The 23,043-nt window shown below is 36.3% G+C and overlaps 1 protein-coding gene across 16 annotated transcripts in view; it reads right to left on the reverse strand.

Annotated features, from left to right (window-relative positions):
- Nucleotides 1-23,043, reverse strand: part of ARMC3 (armadillo repeat containing 3) — a 64,726-nt gene that overhangs the window by 13,909 nt on the left and 27,774 nt on the right. For all 16 annotated transcript variants that reach the window (XM_085050524.1, XM_085050525.1, XM_085050533.1 and 13 more), the window contains 6 exons: nucleotides 19,203-19,355; nucleotides 18,972-19,077; nucleotides 5,971-6,220; nucleotides 4,671-4,807; nucleotides 1,097-1,265; nucleotides 105-205 (listed from right to left, as the gene is read on the reverse strand). In XM_085050524.1, the coding sequence (XP_084906650.1) occupies nucleotides 105-205; nucleotides 1,097-1,265; nucleotides 4,671-4,807; nucleotides 5,971-6,220; nucleotides 18,972-19,077; nucleotides 19,203-19,355 (916 nt within the window). The remainder of the gene's footprint in view (nucleotides 1-104; nucleotides 206-1,096; nucleotides 1,266-4,670; nucleotides 4,808-5,970; nucleotides 6,221-18,971; nucleotides 19,078-19,202; nucleotides 19,356-23,043) is intronic.

Consider the following 23,043-nt stretch of genomic DNA (forward strand, 5'->3'; position numbering starts at 1 on the left):
AGATAGACAGATAGACAGACAAAATGAAGTTGGGACTGGAAACATTTAAACCATTAAAAAGATGAGCTATTACAACAAATGCTAGTAGATCTAACATGACTCACTCTTCTCGGGGTTTAGCATTAATGAAGATTATTGCCCGACGGTCAGTAAGCCCTTGCTTGCTTAGTTCTTCCAAAGAAAAAAATTTCCCTCCACGTTTTGTCTACAAGAAAATTAGCATAAAATAGAAGGTGTTCTGGTCAGTTAAAGATGCAGAGAAAAAACATATTCAAAAGATACCTAAACAGTAATTTAAGATTTCTAATATTAAACCAAAGACTGTGTAAAAACTTATAAAGCCATTCAAAAGATCTGAAATGATTTTGTTCTTAATATGCATTTTCTTAATCAATATTTCTTAGAAGAGATTGTTTATAAATATTTTATATTTTAGCTTGTTGTTACTGTTATTAAGGCATTCCAGAAAGTTCCGGAATAAGGAAATGTTCCTGCCTCTGAAAGCTTTACAATACAGGATGGAATTTTCAAAAGCAACCAAGTGTTTTAGGAGCAAGTATTTCACTGATTGTCAGTAAGACTGGTATTTTTAATTCATTTGGGTATTTTGAAGAGTCCTTCTCAGATTTAAACTGAACACAGCACTAACAAGTGATACTGGAGTCAGTCTATATATACAAACACTTATTTTGTGAGAGAAAGGGTCATGACCAAGGTGAAAATACAAACTCTTTGCTTCCTCATGTAAAAATAAATAAACACAATGTCCATAGGTCATTCAATGTCAAGTTAGTATTAAATGTAGTGCAGGGAGAGAGATCAGAAGAGCTAAAATTGGAGAAAGAATCTGAAAAGGAATGAGGTCTGAACAGCTCAGATAGCATTGGGAAGATCACAACTAGGGAATAGCATGAAGATGATTTCATCCATGAAGAAAGATAATCAAAAGAGATCTGTATAACAGCTGTGAAATTTGAAGACAAGAAAACAAAGAATTTTCTGTAGCCAGGTTCTGGCTTTTGCTACGGTACGCTTTCTAAATTAAGAGGAAAATTTGACTCATTTTAAACAGAGTAATTTGTTTAGAATAGCTTACCTGACCACAATCATAGAATCCATTAGCAATGATATTACTTGATGATAAATATCCCATCCGGCTGTACTTTTGGGAAAGATGGTTATCAAGTAGCTTTTCCAGAGCAGCTTCACTAAACTTACTTTTACGCTTTGTTGACAGATTTATTTCTTCTAGGATATCTAAAGCACTGATAAATAAAATACAAAGGCTAATTCATCATTAAATATTAATACACTGTTATTATACAGCTCAGAGTTAGTTTTCAGCATTACCAAGACCAAGATAGATTCACTTCCAAGTGCTGATCCTGTGCCCTCTGGGCCAGCAAGGAACTGGCTGTGCTGCACAGAATTCTTTCTCTAGGGAAGGAAAATACCTTGTGGTGCTCCAAAGCAAAAGCAATTCCTTTAGGCAGTTAAATGCTACATAAAGAAATGCAGACAGGATGCCACAACCTTTTATCCAGAAGGATATAATGCACCATAGAGAACTTAAGGAAAAAAAAATGTAAAAGGAATAATGATCAGAGCTGACCACATGATACATTCAGGCAACCTCTCTCCCTCTCTCTCTCTCTCTCTCTCTTTTCAGCTGCAATGCAATTTGCAGATTCCAGTTCTGCATTATGGAACGTGTGAATCTGTCTGGTCTAGGACTGTTTAGGGGAAAACAGCTGACAGATATTTGCTAAACATGAATGAGCACGGAAACACAAGCAGTTGTATCAACACCACCAGAATGGCAGGATTTTTTCAGCATGGACATAGAAACAAATAGTAATGTGGGGACATCGGAGGACAGGAATAAATTTCTTAAGCTGTTTCTTGTGCTGAAACCCACATACTGACCACTTTTGACCTGAAAAACTTAGGAAAAGCTCACTAAGAAAATAAACTAAACTGGATCAGGAGAACATCACACACTGCAGTTGTGGGGCTGTTTAGGAATGAAAAGAAAACATGAAAACATTATGATATCTTCATATGTGTGTGTGTGTGTGTGTACATATTCAAATTTCTGTGTGTGTGACTATGTACATATGCAGACATTCTTCGCATCCCAAGGAATCAACTTCATACATACATTTTATATATATTTATATAATGATCTCCATGTTTAGACTGCTCATTTCTCTCTGTGAACAACACAGGGAGCCTCAGCTGTGGACACCTACAATGTAGAATTCTGAAGGGCTGAATTCAGATGAATTCCAGAGAACAGGTTTTCCAGGAAAGGCAAATGACAACATTCTCGTATAGAAGAGAGCATCAGGAGAAGATTGTGGAAGAGCAGTTCAGGCTATATGTCTCGAGCACATTGCAGATAATCAGCAAGTAACACAGGGAAGAATTTTAAAGGGGAAAATGAATAAAGAAATGCCAGTGTGTACAGCAGGGTCTAAACCAGAGAACATTACAGGCACAATGACACATTACCCTCATATGTAGGAAAGAAAAACTAAAACCAGACAAATACAGCTGCACCAAAAATTCCATGAAGAGACGACAACAAAAAAACCCACCAGGATTCAAACAGAAATGGAAACAGTGACTCTACCAACAGAATAGAAAAAGTAACGGACAAACCCAAAAGATGCACAGGCAAAGTGAGACACAACCAAAACAAAAATAAATGTTTAATATGCTACAAGTCAGAAAGGAAAACGTAGGCCCAATACTCAGTGTGGGAAGAAAACTCATAACAGATGGCACAGAAAAGACTGAAGTGTCTGATGCCTTTTTTGCTTCAGTTTTCATAGAAAGATTTCAAGTAGATGCCTAGAAGTAATATTAACAAGGAGGCAGAAACAGTAGTCTTAACGTGTTTAGAGTAAGTTTGAGGAGACAAGGTTAGCAGTCCCTGAGGACACTTACCTCATATACTCTATGAATTTGCAGAAGAAACATCAGAACTTTTTATAATTGTATTGGAAAATTCTAGGCTAGATGCCTAGCCTAGAATGGAGAGTGGAGAAGGGCAAAGATACTATCTAGATTTGAAAAAACTAAGAATAAGGAAATTATAATAGAGACCATTCAGCCAAATTTCAGTATCCAAAGAACATCATATCAAATTATTAAACAACCAGTTTGCAAGCAACAAGAGATGAGAAATAGCCACTATATATTTCTCAATAATAAATCATGTAAAGTCACTCTAATCCTTTCTGCAATAGGGTAACTGACCTAACACATAGGCACAAAAAGTAAATGTGAGATACAAGCTGAGTTTGATATATGTTTTGACTTTAACAAGTCTTTTCACATGTTCCTATTTGGATATTCATGAGCAAGTCAGGGAAACATGATCTACATGAAAATAACATGAAATAGTGCCCGACTAGTTGAAAAACTATGCTTAGTGTATTATTATCAGTAACATGCTGCCAAACTCAAAGGACACATAAGTTAGAGTCGTATTTCAATACTGTCACAAAAAGGGATTAAATAAGAATAGTGCCATATGCAAGATACAGAAAATAATTATTGAGCTTTATTTGATGGTGGTATGACCTCATCTGACGTACTTCATCCAGGCTGGGAGATGGCATAAAAAATGAGAGACTTTAAGAGATGTATGATGAAATTATACAAGATTTCAAAACAAAACTTGTTTAGCATTTTTACTGTGTCATGAAAAAGAAACAGAGAGGGACATGGAAAAAGAGAAAATTCGGTGAGTTAAATTGCTATAAAAAGGGGTTATTCAATGTCACTGAAAGCAGGACAAAATGACCTATTTTAAGGAACATTTAAAACTGAGAAACCCCTTCTAAATGTAAGGATACGCCAGCACTGGAACAGGTTATCTCGGAAAGTTGTGAAACTCTCTCAGAATCAGTGCTTACACAAGCCAAAATATGTTAATGTGCCTTATTGTCTTACACTAGACAGATGGATAACATCACCTTTGAGGTCCCCTCTTGATCCGAATTTCTGAGAGTCTCAGAAATCCCTTCACAGATGGATTTAAAGTATCCGTGCAGTCATCAGAGAAGTGCCCAGCAGAGGGAGCAGGGCAATTACGTATATTTTAATTTAACAGTAACTGAAAGAGTCACCCTGTCTGAGGAGTCCTGTGTCATAATTCTTATAACCTAAACCAGCTTGTGTAATTCAGGTACTAATATATGGAACTGGGAGTTTCTAAGAAAGAATAAAAGTGCCACTTTTACGTGACACTTCAGCACACTTGCAGTTAACAAGAGCTTGTAAATCAAATCTAGTCTGTGTGTAATAAGTACAATTTACTGTATATTAAACCCAGTCTGAAACCTTTATTCCAGTTTCAAATGTATGGGGCACTGTGTTCCTGATATTGACTGAAATAAGTTATCTTCAATATAAAGCATAATTCAGTCACAGAAACAATAAATTTTTTATAATTCCAGACAGTTCTCTCTACAGGCTTATTTTGTCAGAAGAATTCTGTTCGTAAAAATAATACCATTTCATCTGTATCATCTGTGGTGCAACGTAGTTTCAGCTTATCAGAAAGCTTTGTTATTCTGTTATAAATATGCAAAGATTGACTTAAATTGAGTTCTCCCATCAAAACTTTTCCTCTGACTTTTGATACTATTTCTACTCACCCTAGCCTGCATAGTTCAACAGCATTTAGTTCATCACTTCCACAGACTGTAACAGCCCAACAGGCATTTCTTCTGACTTCTTCATTCTTCGAATGCAGCAATGCTGCGAGTGGTGCCAGTCCACCTGCAGTTCTTAACTATAAAAACAATGAAGACATTGCTACTTACATCTTTCATCTATCCCAGCAAGAACAGCCCATGAAATTCACCTCCCAAAATATTCAAGCCTTCTAGACAAGCTACACTGGGCTGGAAAAAAGGTAATTTATGGGGATTCTGTGTTTCTGTGAACTCTGCATAGGCTGAAGCTTCAGAGTGGTACAAGGCAGACATCCCTTCTGGCTCTGCTCTGCTTTCCAGTTCTTAGGCTGCAGTGTGGAACCCAAAGAGAATACACAACCCAAGGCTGCCACAGAGAGTTATACAGTTTTTTCTGTGTTCTGGTGCCTCCTAGCAACTAATTTACATCACAATACATTTGAATTTGTATTGTATGTAAGACAATCTTATTAACATCCTATTCTCTTGTGTGCTACAGTATCTTTCCTATACATGCTGGAGGAAATATTGCTCATTTGGATTTTTGAAGAGAAAGACATTTTAAGGACACTGAAAGAGGTAGATTAATTATCTGTGCCCCTTATTCATGTCCTAATTAACAGCCTTGACCCATGAGAAAACCCCAGCTTATGATTTATGAATGTACATAGCATCATTCTTATTTATGAGAAGAAAATACTATGACCAATTCATAAACAGCAAAGAGTTCAACTTGCTGGATGTCACTGATCAAAGGATTAATTATATTTTGAGTTTTGTCTGAAATACATTTACTCCATGCACATTCAGTATCTCATTAATCAAGGTCAGACATTGCCGTTCAGGCCATGAAAGTGGGCAAGAGAACACTGAGGGAGAGTAAAGAGGACTGAACTTCTCATCTTCAAAGTTCAGCCGACAGTTGCAGCAGAAAGAAACCTTGATGTTTAATGCTCCTAAATACACGGATCAAGATACAGCCCTGGCTAAAGCTCATTGAAGCACTGAAAAGCTGCAAAGCATTAATTTGGTGCAAGCAAAAACAGTCATGAACATACAAGTTAAAGAAAACCCTTTTCCAAAACCTCACCAAAAACTGAGCTAAATTCAGCAGAACAGGTATCACAGAAGTAAAAAATAAGTAGCTACCTAGAAAGCTCAGGACTTCTAGGACAGACACAACAGATTCCACATTAATTTAACTCGCACCTCAGGATCTAGAAACATTATCAATAACCACAACCTCAAAGAGTAATTTTACCTCAGTTTGTCCACCAGCATCGCAACCAAAGGCAGCCACAGCAAACGCTGCTTTGCTCTGCACTTGGCTGTTGGTTGAGCGCAGTGGCCCTGCAAGGGCACTCATGATGCCATAGCTCTGGATAGTGGTGAGGGATGGCTCTTGTGTGGACAGATTTATTAGCACTACAATGGCATTGGCAATGGCTCCATCTCTCTGGGCATTCAAGGCGTCAATTAATGGCACAATTCCTTCAGCCTCAGCAACAATACTAGCAAATGAAGAAGGAGAAAAAATATTTGTTATTTTAGGACCATTTTTTCTTCTTAGTCTGCTGTATTTACCAACTAAACTAGTATTACATTTCAAGATTTACATATATATATATATATCTGTACATGTGTGGTTCATATATGACTTACAGTGTGAAGTTCAAGAGGTACAACCTAAGTAGACAAATTTCTGGATTCTTTAACTTACTAGGACATGGATTCTTTCTGAGGTGTTGAAACAAGTCAGTTAAATCCTGCATGTTTTCAAAGGTGTAGAATTTTTGTATCTTCAGTTCCAGGCAAATGCTTCTGCAGCCTCTTACCACCTCCCTTCATAAACATTCTAGCACTACTTCTAAGGAGGATTATAGTGCACAGAATATCAAATTTTTCATTGTCCTGCCTCTGTAAATTTCAGTGATCAGGTACCTAGGTGGTATAAACACATAGACCAAGTTTCTGTCGTTCTTACAGTGTAAGTGTACATGGTCCAATTCAGTGCAATGTAGGAATTACTGAGCTGGACTTATACAAGTTGAGTTAGCAGGATAACAGCAAACTCATCAGAACAGAGCCCAGGGCTGGCTATGACTATGAGTCCAGATCAACTAGTCTATCAATAGCAGACCCAGTTTAAATATTTCCTCTGTTGCCAGATGATACTGCACCCATGGCTGAATGCTGCTACCCCTCAGCAGTGCTGGGACAAATGCTGGTGTGGCCAAGTTCTAAGCTCAACATGGAAAATAACCTATTTCCAAATAATATTGGAGAAGATCATTGGGATTTTTTTCTAAGGATAATTTCATGGACTTAGGTTAGAGAACAGTCAAGGAAAAAAAGCCAGGTCAAGAAGCATTATTAATGAAATAGCAGCTTTGGGCAGGAGACAAGAGAAGGTGCAAGAAGCTGCACTGTTAGAGGACACATAAATTTACTTTAGACTCGTGTTTGTTAAACAAAAGTTGGCAATATTGTTAGCAATGGGAATGCACAGATGGCAAGTTGAATTTTCAGTGCAACTGCTTTTTATATCCTCTTTTAGTACATGTTGTCTACATCAAAAACAAAAAAAACTCTTCAACAAAAGAGTACACTTTTTGTAAGTTTTGCCAAATTCCTGTGAACACAGTAATAAAAGACCGCTGAATATTAAAAACTTTTACTGTTAACAGTGCCTTACCAAAATCTGACTAACATTTTGATAACTTTCACAGTTACAAAATAAACTAAGCTTAGAAGTATCACATATAAAAGAAACCGTTATACTATCAAAGACTGTCAGGCATTGATTAAAAAAACGCCATGAGGAATGCTGACAGTCACACTTTTATGCAAACAGGACAGAGTGTAGGATACATGCCAACCTGTGCCACACAATCCCATTACATGGGCAACATGATGTAGGTCTTACTGTGAACTTATCTTAGTGCAAGTATCTCCACATCATCAGAGAGGGGGATACAGATGCTCCTGAGCATACCAGGAATGAATCAGCAGAGCCTGACGGGGTTTGTTACTCTCATGTCTACCTCAGGTGCAAGGCAGGGGCAGCTAAGTAGTGTTGGAGCATGGATCTAAGCAAGTCTGGCAGGCAGGCAGTAGTTACCTGCTTGGAAAACCAGGGAAAAGGCATCCAGGGATGGAGGTGAGTGGGATTATTAGCTTGGGCCCAGCATTAAGATAAAGGGTCAGTTTGGTGTTGCCTAATTAATTCTCCTGGTGCACCACTAGCTTTAACGCAAGCACCTTGGTCTCTATTCAGAAGCAAATCCCATGTTTTCAGAAGTCCCACACTGCACTCCTCTGACTGTCTTCAAGTAGCTGGATTTCCCTTTGTCTGTCCTTCCCTTTTCCTCCTTAACTAGATGAAGAAGAGCTGAAAATGTTTTTTTTGGTGGGTGGCTTTTTTCTTGTGGTTGATTTGGGTTTTTTTACTTAGGTAAGGCCAATGTACTTCTTTGGTTAATACTGTCTTATCCTGCCCATGAAATTTTATCCAATTTTTAGCCTCAGGACTGCTGTAGTCCTATCCAGGCTGCTGTATATGAAGAAATACTGGACATGTTGATTGCACATGCAAGAACCAGCTATACACCACATGTATGGCAGACTTGCTAGAAAACACCACACAGAATGTGTAACAATGCCATGATGTACCTGCTGGCACAGCTTGGGTACACTCACCACACACACACACATGGCTGTACACAGGGAGGCACAGTGTCCATAAGCTTTCAGATCTACTGCACTATGCAGTGCATACACACACACATTATCCAGGAAGGAAAAAGAACAAAAATAAAATCAAGCAGTTTCTCCTTTACAACGCATACACAGAAATTCCAGGATTTATGGGGTAGATTCACTACTCATGAAATGCATCACTGCATCTCACAGGTATGGTGCCTCCAATATTTCTGCAGTAAGTACAGAACTTACTATTCCTATACTACACCCAGGAATATACATATTCTCTCACTGGAGTTCCTAGTAAACATATAGTCACTAACAGACTGCCTACAAAATTATACACAGCACTGAATGACGTAGCCGATCACATTATAAGCAGATTTACTATAATTTCCATAAAACCAGCAAGTATACAAGCACTTAACAAAAGAGCAAGGTGACAGCTCCTCGTGTGTTCAGAGCTGACCTCAGCAAGGTACAGAGCACAGCCAATTTTCTCAAGTGCCACTCAACTTTGAAAAGGTTGAGAACCACTGATTTAGAAGATCATACATATTTATTTCTATCCTGCATTCCACTTTTGCGCAGACTCATCTTGAATCACAGTTTCATGCATGTAGTTTAATCAAGTAGCACAACTGAGCACAAGGCAAAAAGAATTTGTTGGAAGTGACAACGGCAGGTAACAAGAGTTGAAGGTAACCAGTTTTTTTAAGAATAAGTTTTCAAGAGGGCATGAACATCTGAGGCCAGTGCTGTGCCCTGGTAACAAAGATGAACACAGAAGAAGGAAAACTGGGGAATCCACAGTTCAACTCACTCCTACCCCACAGGCCTCTGTATAGCACAGAAATGTCACCCTGGGCCACAGAACCTGGCCTCAGAAGGGAGCTGAGAGAATGAACACATTTAAGGTGCTAAAATACTACACTGAAGTGCTGAAACACTAAGTATTCTATCTTGTTCCCTTGTTCCCTTCTATCTTGGGCAGAGACATGCACTGTGTAATTTTTTTATTATAAGGCAATGAAAGTCAGAGAATGCTTTTACCAGCACTATCTTTGCCTAATGTAGATCAGCACAAGAATCCCTCCCTGCCTTCAGAACACTCTCCTTCAGACAAATCCTATTGAGACTGTGGAATTCATCAGTGCTTCCACTACAGAACTACATCCTCAAGGAAGAAGTGAGCCTTGGTTTAGCTGAAAAAAGTATACACTTTTTGATGTGGAAAAGGAGTAAATTATAGAAATACACAAGTTTTTTCCTCCATGTTGTGTATATATTCAAAATACATACTTTCCTAAACATGAAAAAAAACGGTCAGGGAAAAGGAAAGATGACAATGATAAGGGGGGGGGGAAGGATGTTGCATTAGCAACATCACCATTTTTTGCTTAAAAGTGGAAGCTGCCTATTTGAGCTACAAACAAGAAAAAAAGGACAAGATAGGTGTAGGAACTGCAAGGTTTAAATAAAGTTAAAATAATTCAAATGTTTTGAATCATAAGCACATATTATGATCCTTAGAATGCCTAACCTAACAAGGTTAAGCATCTACCTTAAAAACTGTATACACCGTTCAGGTACTCTAAGGATCTTAACCATGCTCTTTAGAGAAACAGTAAAATTCTGATTAAAATTGGATTCAAATTACTGTATTCAAGAATAGCTAAAATATTTTTTCAACTGTCACTAGGAAGAAAAATATTACAAGTTCAGATAATAAATATTTATTTGGTTTTGATATACATTGTAACAACTTATTAATGGAAAAATTTTCTAAAAGATAATTCAAGACTAAAAGAATAAATGCTGAGAGGCTGAGAAAAGCAAACACTTTCTTTACTGCTTTTACTGCAAAAATAAATTAAAAGTTTACAATAAAACCATTAGCAAAAACTTCACAATACAAACTTTTTTTAACAGACACTTTGGAGATGTGTATGAATGTCACTGAAGTGAACATTTGATTGCTTTAGTTGTCTGGGGTGCAATACGAAAGCTCAGATATTGGGAGTGTGTTGTGAAAACAATCAGCAGTTAAATATTTGATGAAAACTCTAGATTTTTTAAACTTTATTTTATTTTTAGTACTATATGCACTCTGCAGCAAGAACCACCTCTTTGTGGGCATCACAGCAGCATAAAAGCTCTGGTCTGTAACCAAGCCTTCTAGCCACAGCAAGAAAAATAACAGATTATTTACTTAAAGCATTGGGAATGGTCCAGCTAGCTTTTCCTCCTGAAGAAAAGGTCTAGCCTAAGGGAGAAAGCAACTAAGAGTGTTCAAAGAGCTGCTAGAAATCATTGAGACTGCCCCCCAAACCCCCAACTTAACCTCCCTGGGAGGGGAGATAGAGGGGAAGAGCAGTGGTACAGCTTGACACCACCGTTTACTCTGGATTGTGCTAAATTTACACTAGTGAGATTGACACTTCATAAAAATGGTAAAGTATGTTTGGTTTTGTTCCTTCTACCACAACTGAACATAAACTGGTTTATATTCAATCATATTTTTATTGATTTCTATGCTGTTTACTCCCCCTCTTCTGACTGAGGATTTAACACAATTTCTGCTCAGAAAAAATTCAAATTTTTCCTTCTCACTGGACTTCATTTTTTTCAAATGTGTTTGCAACTGCATGTTTAATTTCTGTGCAAAATTACTGTGATTGTGTGTGAGGTGCTTAGCTAGCCATTTATGCCTGTGCATATCTCATTTTCATACATAATTGCATGTAAATTATGCATAAGAATTATGTATCTAATTACACACATTTTTTAAAATCAACTCTATCTGTGTTAAATCGCATGACTTCTTTTTCACACATGGCATTTTTGATCCAGCTCTCTTATGCAATTTCTGACTGAGAAAGAATATCATAACCAGAAGTCTAAAAAATCCTCAAGAAATAGCTTCCATTTTATTCCTTGAATGTATTAGTATTCTTCATTAGCCTTGTTATGCCATCAGAATAATCACATCCAATAAATGTCTTCTGCACTTACCAAAAATTTCACTTTGTGATTTAATTATTTGCAAAAGCAATTGACTGTTGTAAATAGTCACTCGTATTTTATTTAAAGACTAATATTACTTTCGTTTTCGTCACTGTGCAAGGGAAATTAATGTCAGTATGCTTATTCTGAGTAAGGGAATCTAGAACAAGAGACTCTGATCTACAATCTCGGGGGCTTTTGTGCTCCAAAAAAAATATTGATTACATCAACAAACCATATTAATTTTTCATTTCAGGAACTGAACCCTCTATTCCCATTTTCTAATGACAAATATCTTGTTAAAACTGCAACTAAACCAAAACTCAATAAACTTCACAGTCTGGAAGCAATAAAACCTGAAACTGTCTGGGTTAGCAGAGACTCTAATACCTGACTCTCATTTAGCAATTCACAGAGATTTAATGTCTATCATTAAAGTCATCTGACAAAGTTACACAGATCTCAGTTCTAAAACTGTAGTGGTAATGAACTATCTGTTCATGGTATCTGAGACTTTCAATTATAATAGTGTTTGCAATCTTTGTTAAGAATTTCTGATATTTCCACTATTATGTGAAGGCTTGAAATTCAACCCTTTTTGAATAGAAACGCTTTTTGCTCCTGAAAGATCCCATATACCTTCAGCCAGGATAAGCTCATGAAAATGACACAATCCCCCTTCCCTCTTTTTTCTGACCCAAGAAGTAGTGCATGCAATCAGTAACTAAGCACAAATATCCAGAATCTGAAATCCACACTGTTACAGTGGCAAAATAAGGGGGAACATGCAAATGTTGCCAGAGCAGCTTTCATGGAGGCATAAGGGAAGGAAAGAAAAAGCCAAATCAGGGTCTTCCCAATTCCTCTGAACACAGGGAGTGAGGAGACCATGGTTCTTCTTCATCTTTAGAAGCATGAGTGGAGGAAGGATAAAAAAGCTGTGCCAAGTCAGTCTCTACACACAGTACTTTGGACTGTGAACTTCAGCTTTCACTTCTGGATAACTCTTTTCTGGACAACTGTGAACGTATCTCAAACGGCAGCAGTCTGTTTTGCCTTGCTAAAAGCTCAAGCTCTTACAATGATTGAGAGTATAGAAATTCATCCTTTTAGCTCTCTCTCTTTAAATTACACCTCTAGGAAAATATGCCTATACTACTACATTAAGATAAAATTACTAAGGTTGCATGTCAAAATGTTAAGGTTACTTGTGAAAGCTTATTTTTACCAGGTGATAGTCCAAGTAGACAACATGCCACAGTCAGTGCACAGGTCAAATTCACAGCAGGGCAGAATTAAGTTTGCATGGTCAGCCATAACCCTGAAATTTCCTTACAGACACTTCAAATAAACAGCTTCACACTATACTAAAATAAGTTAAAACATACACTTCCATAATTTAATTTAGAAATCTACTATGAAGAAAATATGCATGCAAAAGCACCAATATATTTGTCTGAAATATTTAGTCATATGTAAAATAACCCTTGCCACTTTTAATTCATAAAAAGCATAATTTATCTCAGTGCATATCACTGAATGACATTGCAGGGATGCACACTCAAGAGTAATCATGGTATTTGTGCCACTACACAAAAGAAAGTTTTCTTTCCTGGGCTTAAGAGGCTCCATCCTGGAAGAAAAAGTTTTCACCTGATCCCACAGAAATCTACCATGGGAAGTTACAGGTGACAACACACGTGCTCTGAGTGAAATTCCAGCTTTCCCCAGCTATGATAAACAGTGGTCATACTGCAAGGCTTTGAAAGTAGATGTGTACAAACAGGCCAAAAGATTCTGCTGTATCAACAAGGAGTAAAATTTCTATGTACTTATCATTATTGCAGATCAGACATGTTTTGTGCTCTGTCTGTAAGTATTTTGGCTCTTCTCAGGTTTCCATGCACTTTAGGATGTGGTTATATGAGATCTGTGTTAGAGATAAATGCTCTGTACTGGTCTTTGTCTTGAATATAACCCCAAAGTTAAAAAACAACAGCAAAGAAAAAAAAAATCGACCCAGGAGAATGCATAACTTTTTTTTTTCTTTTTTCTTTTCTTTTTCTCTCACTTTTTTCTTTTTTTGTGAAAGAACTGAACTGGAAAGAATACACAGGTTAAGTGTCTAAGCCTACAGAAGGACTTTCTCATGCAGCCACACCTTCCCGAATCTAAGAGAAAAATACAACAGCTAGCTGTATGACAGATTTTTCACTTGCCAGCAGGGCACAGACCCATGACCGTGGGTTGTCTATCAGTCATCTGATGTGATGTTAAAGACTTAGTGGGAGCCCATTTCTGAGTGACATCCCAGACACAGGACTTAATTCAGCTTTTCTGCCAAGAGAGAAATTTGCCTCAAAACATTTTGCAGTTTTCAATGGAAGTGAAGATGTAACTTGCAAGGAAAATCTTGTGAGCTCTAAGATAATGGGTAATGACTTAACAAAAAAACCCCCAAAAAACAAAACAAAAAAAAAAACCCAAAAAACCCCAAAGTACCTCCCACAATATGGATATATAGTAAGAGAAAACAAAAAGAGAAATCTGATCATGGCATGAGATAACTGCATTTTACTGGGTGCACTAGACACAGATGCTAATGCAAAAAATAACAGCACAACCCACAAAACTCAAAAAAATCCCTTTACCTTGAAGTACATTAGCTCGAAAATATAATTCTGTCACTAGGGGTCAGTATTAAAACATAGTACATCTACACAATACTGCCAGCAGCGTTCTATTGTTAATTTCCTCCCTCAGAAAAACAAACTTATGTCATAAAGAACAATTAAACCATAAAAAAGGCAAAACCTACAATGGATTATCACCTATTTATGCTATTAAATGTAGCTCTTGTACTAGAAATTTGTGTTCCTGTTCTCAGAGGTTAACATGTATATTCATGCAAATATATCATCTTACGTTATATTGACACTTCAATATTTATGTGAATTAGGTTCCATCTACAGTCTTGAAAGAGAAAAGCTATTACTAAGTTTCCCATTTTTGAATACGGAAGATTACTACCTAGTGATATTACTACCTAATGGTAGCAATGGTAATCATTACTTCCTAGTAATAACAACAATATTTGGAATGTGAGAAAAACTGGATGTTCTTCAAATTTATTCCTTGACAGCCATACTCATCTTATAAACAATAAAAAAATTGTTGTGTACTGAAAATCTCAGTTTAAAAAGGTGAGACACCCTCACTACAGCTGGAACAGACTGAGGATTGTATTTTGAGCCATTAGATCAGTGTATGAATTTCAGTTTGGAATAACTAGAACATCCACTAAAGTCAAGGGAACACCTGACTTTCTCCTCACTGGGCACTGCCCATAACCAATGAGTTCACAACCTCTCCCCCTATCCCAACCTACTCTCAAATCTTGGCAATCTTGATCCATTTGAGAAGGCATACATTCAGGTGCTGTGCTAATGCCTGGAACTGCCTATATGGATATAACCTTTGGGAATTTATGTAGGTTCTCTGAATCCTATGAGGAATTTAAGAATTAAAAAAATAAAATAAGTAACATCAAGTTTGCTGACTTTGCAAATTTTCAAGATATTTTACTATCTTGAATCCAGATATAAGACAGAAATTTGTCACTTGACACTTATTATCAATCCCAAAATAAATCTTCTGTCATAAGTCCGTCATGTACCACAACTTACTGCAGCCCTTGGTACAGATGAAGAAAAAACACCCTTTTCCTTCTTCCCCCAGACTAAATTCTAACTGAATGCTATAAATTTTGCACTTAAAACAAACAATTTAGGACCAATATTATTGAGGCTGTTAATTAGTTTTCATGTCCAGAACAAAGCTCTAAATACCAGAGCATATGTTTTTCTTTAGTGGCAAATCCATTAGGTGCCCAGAATTCAGACATTGCCAAATTTATGAAGGCAGCTATTAGAAATGGCATTTGTGCTACAACAATACTGAAGAGCTCATCAAATTAATATCTGACTAACTGGTATACTCAAGACTTTATTTCTATGTGCTACTTTTAGTATCATATTTATATTAACATGATTATCTTATCTTAAACACATGAAAAATGAAAATAATTGATTATACTTTAAATGAGAAAAAATAGGCAGAGGCTGAGGTAAGCCATTTGTTCCAGGATTAGATGTGTGGCACAGAATCACTTATTTTCCTGCCCAACAGATGACGCTGCTGTTTCTTTGTTCGCGTGTAATTGTTCCATTTGTGCATCACATCCATTACTGAGGTGACTGCGCCCACATTGCCCGGTGCCTGGACACAGCAGAACCAGAAAGCTCCACAGATTCTTGAAATGGCATTTTGCTGCCCACATAACTGTATACTGTTTTCAGTAAAGCAAATTATTGCTTTGGATTAAAAAAATGTGACAGAAAAGATGGATGCAAATACCCAGCTGAACATAAATTCTCTCTTTTTCCAGAAGCAGACCACAGAAACAAATTCTGACATATATGTCAAGGATGACCTCAGAGCTACACACACATATAATAATATAACATCTTAGAATAAGTACATGGCATTTTAAACTGCAATGTACTCTGCAATTTTATTTTTACTTAGCCTAATTATTAACAAGTTTACAAAGATTTATCATCAATATGGAACAGCATTAAAACTTTGTCCTTATGGTAAAATTCTTATAAAAGTATATTCTGGGGGTGTCAGTCTGTAAACTAATGAGGCATTTGACCACTGTTGTTTTTTCTATGTGCTACTTAAGTATGACACAACATCAGTTCTGCAGCAAAAACTAAAATGCTGGAATATTTCAGAAGTTATTTATATTAATTGCTATGTGTTCTGGTAGAGATGCTATTGAAAATCCATGTTTTCCAGTAAACCTGAAAACTCAAACCATTTGTATGGTACTCATGTCCTCTTCTGCTCTAGATTTTTGGTTAAAATACTATGGGAAGCAGAGTAATTAATTCATTTATTTATTTTTGCCAAATCATGGTTGCTTGAAGACTTGAGTCAAATGACAAGCTGGTCTCTGTCCCGTTCATCGTGAACAGGTGTTCTAATTACCAAACCTCCACCATATTTGACACCTTTATTAGCTGCCTCAGTTGAGAAACAAAGGATTGATTGGGTAGGGCTATAGAACTAGCCTTTCATTGCTGTGGGGAAGCACCTAAAGGTCAAGGTTAATATACATTAGTGGGGGGTAGTATTGCCTATTGCCTATGCTGTTCTCGTGCTATTAATCAATGGAAGACTTTATCTTTACGAGCTACCTATGGTGGGAGTTTTAATTACACACAATTTGTTTTAAATTGCATTTTTTTCCATATTATATGAAAAGCTGGCAGCACTTTTTGATATTCTTAACAAGAACAACAAATCTCCAGCAAAAATAGCAACATCTTGTACTCACTTTATATCCTCAAGTATATACTGTACCAAATAAAAGGGCAAGGTACATATCCTTCAATGAGTATAACATAGAAAAAACTGCTCATGAAATGAAATACAGCAGAACACATATGAGGTTGCAACAAGGTTGAATATTTTGCTGGCCAGTAAAAAGTGAAAGCACTTAGAGCAAATAGTTTTCCCTGTCGCTGGACCCATTTTGTTCTTGCCACATAAGGTCCACCTGCTGCTACTACCTTTATGATTTTATATTCTTGGAGGGTTTATAACAAGAATCTAATACATAACTGATAAAAGGGCACTAGCCTAATCAGTTTCATGTGAGATCAGAATATTGCCAACATAATCACACAGCAAAGTCACATTATTATAAGAGTATATCAGCATCTTCATTATTTATACACTTATTTTCAGTGATCTACAGGACATACAAATGAAACATTCTAGAATGAAATATGATTATGGTAACTCAATCTGGAATGAATTTTCTCCTAACTATTTTTTTTTCCTGTTATGTGAATGTAAAATAAATATGGGCCTGATAGTCAGTGAGCTGGAACTATACCAATTTGTATCAGCTAAGGGTTCAACACTATATATTCATTTATAGATCCTAGTCACACTCAGACTCTTCTATGACTTACTAATGGTTTTGGTTTAGAAATGAAGCTTTGAAGTAATTATATAGTCACATGGAATTCATCCAATATACATATTTAATGTAAATTATTGCTTCCTGATTTTCGGAGAAGACCTGTGATTAGATTATCTGGTGCTTCCATATTGTACTTGAAGCTGGATTTCGAGGAGAGAGAAGTATATGTAAGCCACCTTTACAATTTCCTGACTCTGCCCAGCAAGAAACAAATACGGACTTCATTATAATGCAGAGGAACAGAGACAGCTATTTCCCTGCCTGAGGTCTCAGAGAATTGTTCCAGCAGTTGAGCTAAACAATGTCCTGACTATCTCCTTAGCAAAAGAAATGGAATGAGTTGGCATAAGCTGCTATACCAACTCAAAACTCCCCAGAGATCCCCTTTTCACAATGTGAAACCTCAAAGGGCTGCACTACGAAAAACAGCTGTAGTGGAGCTGAAAGTTTGACCTCTGGACTCCAGTACTGTGCTCGTTTTATGTGTGTGTGACTCCCACTGACACCAACTGAAGAGTCCAGCACATGAGGAGAGCAGAATATCTGACAAAAAAATGTACTATGTGAATCTGAGAACAGAGTATTATTCTCTGGTGTCAAATTATGGCTCCATCTGGTAACATTAAATGAATACTAGGGACTATTAGAGCTGAATCAATAAACTGAAACAAATAATTTATTTCGTGAGTTATTTTACTTTTTCACTTCAAAGAATGCCTGTGAATCAATTACAACTTCTTTAAGTATATTCCAGGAAACTTTTAAGGAATTTTTCTTTTTTTCTTTTTTTGTTTTTTGTAAGTTTAATGTGATTGCTCATATACATCACGCTGCTCTGTTGCTTTTCCCTGAACAGGACTTTTAATAGTGTTGGGATAAAAGAACACTGCAGCTGACAGTAGAATTTAGTTGATACCATTGTTTTGGAACATATAGTGAGCTAACCATTGTTACCTTTGTCAGTAATTTTGGGTACTAAAGTTATGCTTCTTTCAGAGAATGCACTATAAGCATTCTCTATTACTTGGGAAACAATTAAAAAAAAAGGAAGAGCAAAACAATGCCAATATTCAGGAGATCTATCTCCCTCAAAGAATGGATTTAGACCAGACAAAAAGGTTGTATGAACCATCAGTTTTAAAATATCTCAATCGTTTTTGATTTAAAAAAAGAACTGCACAACAAATGTTTTAGATTATAAGGCATATTTTGCTCATATGTTCTCTTCAAAACATGATTTGTATCTCTGCTTTCATTACATCTGCTTCATACCTTTCCTTGATGAAGCAAACATTAGTAGAGACAGCACAACTCTTGTAACACTGATGAGAACCAAGCTATTCCAGGTGACTCATAAACACCAAAAAGCGCCTTACAGTCCAATTCAAACAGACTTGCCTTGTAGGCTAAGGACAAGATGAGGCATTCTTTAAAAATCAAAATATTATCACTTCAGATTACTGTTTTAAATAATAATTTAATTATTGCAGACTCACCTTATATTTCTAGGACTGGCTGTTGTCAAATTAGCCAATGCTGTCACTGCAGCTTCTTTTACCTCTTCATTATCACTGCTTAGCAACTGTACTAGCTGAGGAATCCCTTTGAAAGAAATAATTGTATATATAAACCTTTAAATAAACCATGGCAGTCTGCAAAATTATAATATTCCCCTTATAAACAGAAAAAACACAAATTCACATTTCATCCCTTCCCACCTTACTTACCCTGGACTCCAAGGACACATTTACTGTCTATATTCTCACACATGGCAGAAATGGCTTGGGAAGCAGCAACTTTGACTTCATCATTGCTAGTTTCCAAAAGGCTTACAAGAAATTTCTCAACCTCTTCCCAATGTAAGATTTTTCGGATTTCAGCTTTAAATGAGAAATAAAAAGAGCATTAATCTGCATTTGTTTTCCAAATCAGTGAAAGGACATGAATTTGATTTCATTTAGTTGTAGGAAATATTTTGGTAACAGAGGCACCAGCCATTAAGAAATGTGCACAAAGGACCTGAGCCAAATCCCATTATAGAACATCCTGAGTTGGAAGGGACCTACAAGGCTCATCCAAGTCCAACTCCTGGATTAGGCTTCATTGAACTCTGAATCAAGCCCAAATGATGACTATTAAACACAGCATAAACACACATAGCCCAGCAGAATGCAAAGTTTTTTCTCTGTAAGACTTTGAAACCACAGAATGCATACAAGATTGATGGAAACAGCTTTTCCAATGCAACAGATCATACTTGCTCAGGATTGTGCTTAAACTCAGGTTATGCTAACGAAGTCTAAATGCATAAAATTGAAGAACATACCAGTAAATGTACAATTGAACTTGGTGAAACACCACTCAACATACTAAAACAGCCAAAAAATGGCAAGGGGAATTACAAAGAAAATTTTAAATTCTGTACAGCTTACAGTTCTTCATTAATGCCCCCCTTTGCAGAGAACTTGAATTTTGTAGTTCAACATGCTGACACAGGGTTCACTGCTGACCTAGACTGCACTGACCAGCAGCAGCTGCAGAAGGACAGAGATGCCCCTTCCTCTACACAAGTAACAACACACAGTACCTACAAAGTATCTACAGACATCTGTATGTAGATAACAAACTGATAAACTCCCTCCTCCCAAAACACATCATGTCAGAAATGCAGGTGTTTCTTAGAAAGATCCCTGAAAGAAACTTTCTCATGCAGAAAGCCACTGGACTGCAAAGAAGCTCCACAGTGACGAGAGTCAATAAACATTTAACTATATAGATAATTTAAGCCAGATTAATTAGATGCTGGAAGTTATATCTACATGGTAGAATTTTTGAATGTATTAAGGAAATTCAGGAAGTGAGAAGTCAGTGGGACTTCAACATATTTAGAAATTTTACCAGTGCTTGCTACTGTTCTGAGGGATCATTCCCTTGATTGGATTGTTGTCCTTAAAATAAATAAAAAAATTAGAAAGAAAGAAAAAACATTGTAACTATTCTTTTAGATAAATTGGAATCTGTGGTGAATAAAAGTATGCAAATACAAGCCCGCAAAGTCAATAGAAAACAAGTTTGATTGAAAATATAATTAAAGCAGAAATTACTCAAAGCATATAGATGAGACAGGTGCAGTTGCTTTCTCTTCAGCTCAGTTTTAAACTTTCTTAGAATCCTCGGATACACAGGTGATATCACAAAACAAAGACGCAACAAATGAAAACAGAGAGGATTTTAAGCATCAGCAGAACTTAGGCCACAACCTTGATGTATATCAGCCAGCTCTCAAGAGAAGGACTTAACTGGGATTGGGACAGAGACCAGTTTGACAAGTTATCAAATATGTTGCTGGCCTGTTCCTTGAAAAGTAGTCCATAATCCCAAATAATGATCTCTAGAGGTTCTTCACACCTCAGTATTTTTTTTTTTTGTACAGCAAGTTATTTATTAATACACAGATTTTCTTAAAAATTATTCTTGCTTTTAAAGGCAGCTATGATGATGGGTGTTTTATTTTGAAGACAATTTATGTCTATATGTAACAATAATATGAAAAATTAATTTGAATGAGTTAAAATAGTGATTTAAAATATTTTAAACAGAAAAATAATTTATAATAATGTGGAAAAACAGATTTTGAATTTCAGCTTATGGTAAAGAGTATGCATGTGTATTTATGTAGCTATATATATGTAGCTAGATCAATGAAAATTATTAATATTTCAATACCCAGGTGCCAACTCTATTTAAGGGATGAACATTTTCTGCTGATCCTCTCTCTGTGTGTATGAGTTGTTTCCTTTGTTTCCTTTACTACAGACAAGAAAGAGTGCACAGTGGAAAAGCATCGTTTATACTGAAGTACTTCATATGTCAGTGCCAACACCATGTTTACAGTGATGAATTTCTTGAACCCTAAGTAATTTGAATACATTGATTTAACATGAAGGAAAATAAAGCACACACAACTAAAAGAGTTTGGAGTATCAACCGTTGTGACCAGTTTTTCATGCCTTGACCCCATGGTGATATAACTTTTGTTTTTCAATATATTTTCCTATTTTCCCTTCTTACCCCAAAGTCATGATCTGAGTTCTATTGATTACCTATTCAGGTTACTGTCACAACCTTGAGGAATTATCTATACCAATTTCAAATGAAAAAAAGTTAATGTTTAATAGTATCATGATCTCTCACTGATCTTGAGTTGAGAAAACCTAGATAAACAAAGATCTGTATAATGAAATGCACATGTTAATCAGACTAAAGAGCATTTTTAGTGTCTTTCCCTTTGAGCATGAGATGCATTGAGATATAAAAAAAAAAAAAAACCCAAAAAAAAAAACGGGGAAAGCTTCAAACCAGAAGTTTGGCAGAGCGAGCACAATCATCACTTTCTCCATACATACTCCACAGCATTTTGTTGCTGCTGGTGTGTCTGACATTGTCAGGGGAAAATCAGGCCCTCCTTAATCAACAGTCCAGATAATCCACTCACAGACATTCAATAATTTATAGCATTAGATTATATTTTGCATTCTGAAATGACTGCATTATTTGGTGGGCAAGGCAGGAATCACAGTATAATTCACCACTATAATTCTGAGCATACAAAACAAAATAATCAATAAATTAACATATTAAATTCAAAATTATGTTACAGAACAAAAAAATAATTCAGGGGCAAAGGCATAATGATTATGCATAGGAATAAGATCCATTTTAATGTATTTAAACAGAGCAGCATCCTAAAGATGCTATTTAAAGTTGACTATCATGTTTATAACATGTAATTTATTCTGATATTGAGAATAGCCCTTAAGGGATAAATATATCTTATAACAACACCAAGTTATAGGAGTCCCTTTCCATAGGGTTGAAAGGGACATAAAATAAAACTACTAGCTATGATCACATCTATCAGGAAAAAAAAAACCCAATCCAAAACTAAATTCCATCTGTCAACAATAATAATTTCAAAACCAGATACTGCTGTAAACTCAGCTGCCAGGATTAAAAAAACAGCTAGATACTTGTTCTGTCATCTCAGAAGTAGGTTTTTCATTCCAATGAAAAGCAGTATTTTTTTTTCCAAGTATAGAAGAAATGTTGGTGAATTGCAATCATGATTATCAAACCTGAAGAATGTGGGTTACTGTATGGCTATCACAAATTTAATGAAAAGGTCATTACAGAACTTCAAGCTGTGTTGTACTACACTGCATTTACATCAAGGCAACTACCAGTATAACACACATTAGTGTTTCATTTCGGATAGGCTGTTCAGTATTAGCTTACAACCAGAATTCAACCAACCAAATAAAAACTGAAAATATTTCTGTTTTCTTTTTGCACTTGGGCTATTTCTGATAATGGCCTTTTCTTTCCACTGCAAGGCTGACTTTAGACCAGTAGCTCTATGTAGCTGAAAAATTCAATACTTTTGGGGCCCACATTGAGCAGCAAGTTTACTGGACTGTGTTTTCCACTGCACCGAACAACAAGTTCCCCTTTGTCTAACTGCTTGTCCCCAAAATTCTACAGCTTGAAAGCAAATATTTTAAATCTTCT

This window comes from Lichenostomus cassidix, chromosome 2, assembly GCF_008360975.1.
Source record: "Lichenostomus cassidix isolate B80296 chromosome 2, HeHo_3.0, whole genome shotgun sequence".
NCBI lineage: Eukaryota > Metazoa > Chordata > Aves > Passeriformes > Meliphagidae > Lichenostomus > Lichenostomus cassidix.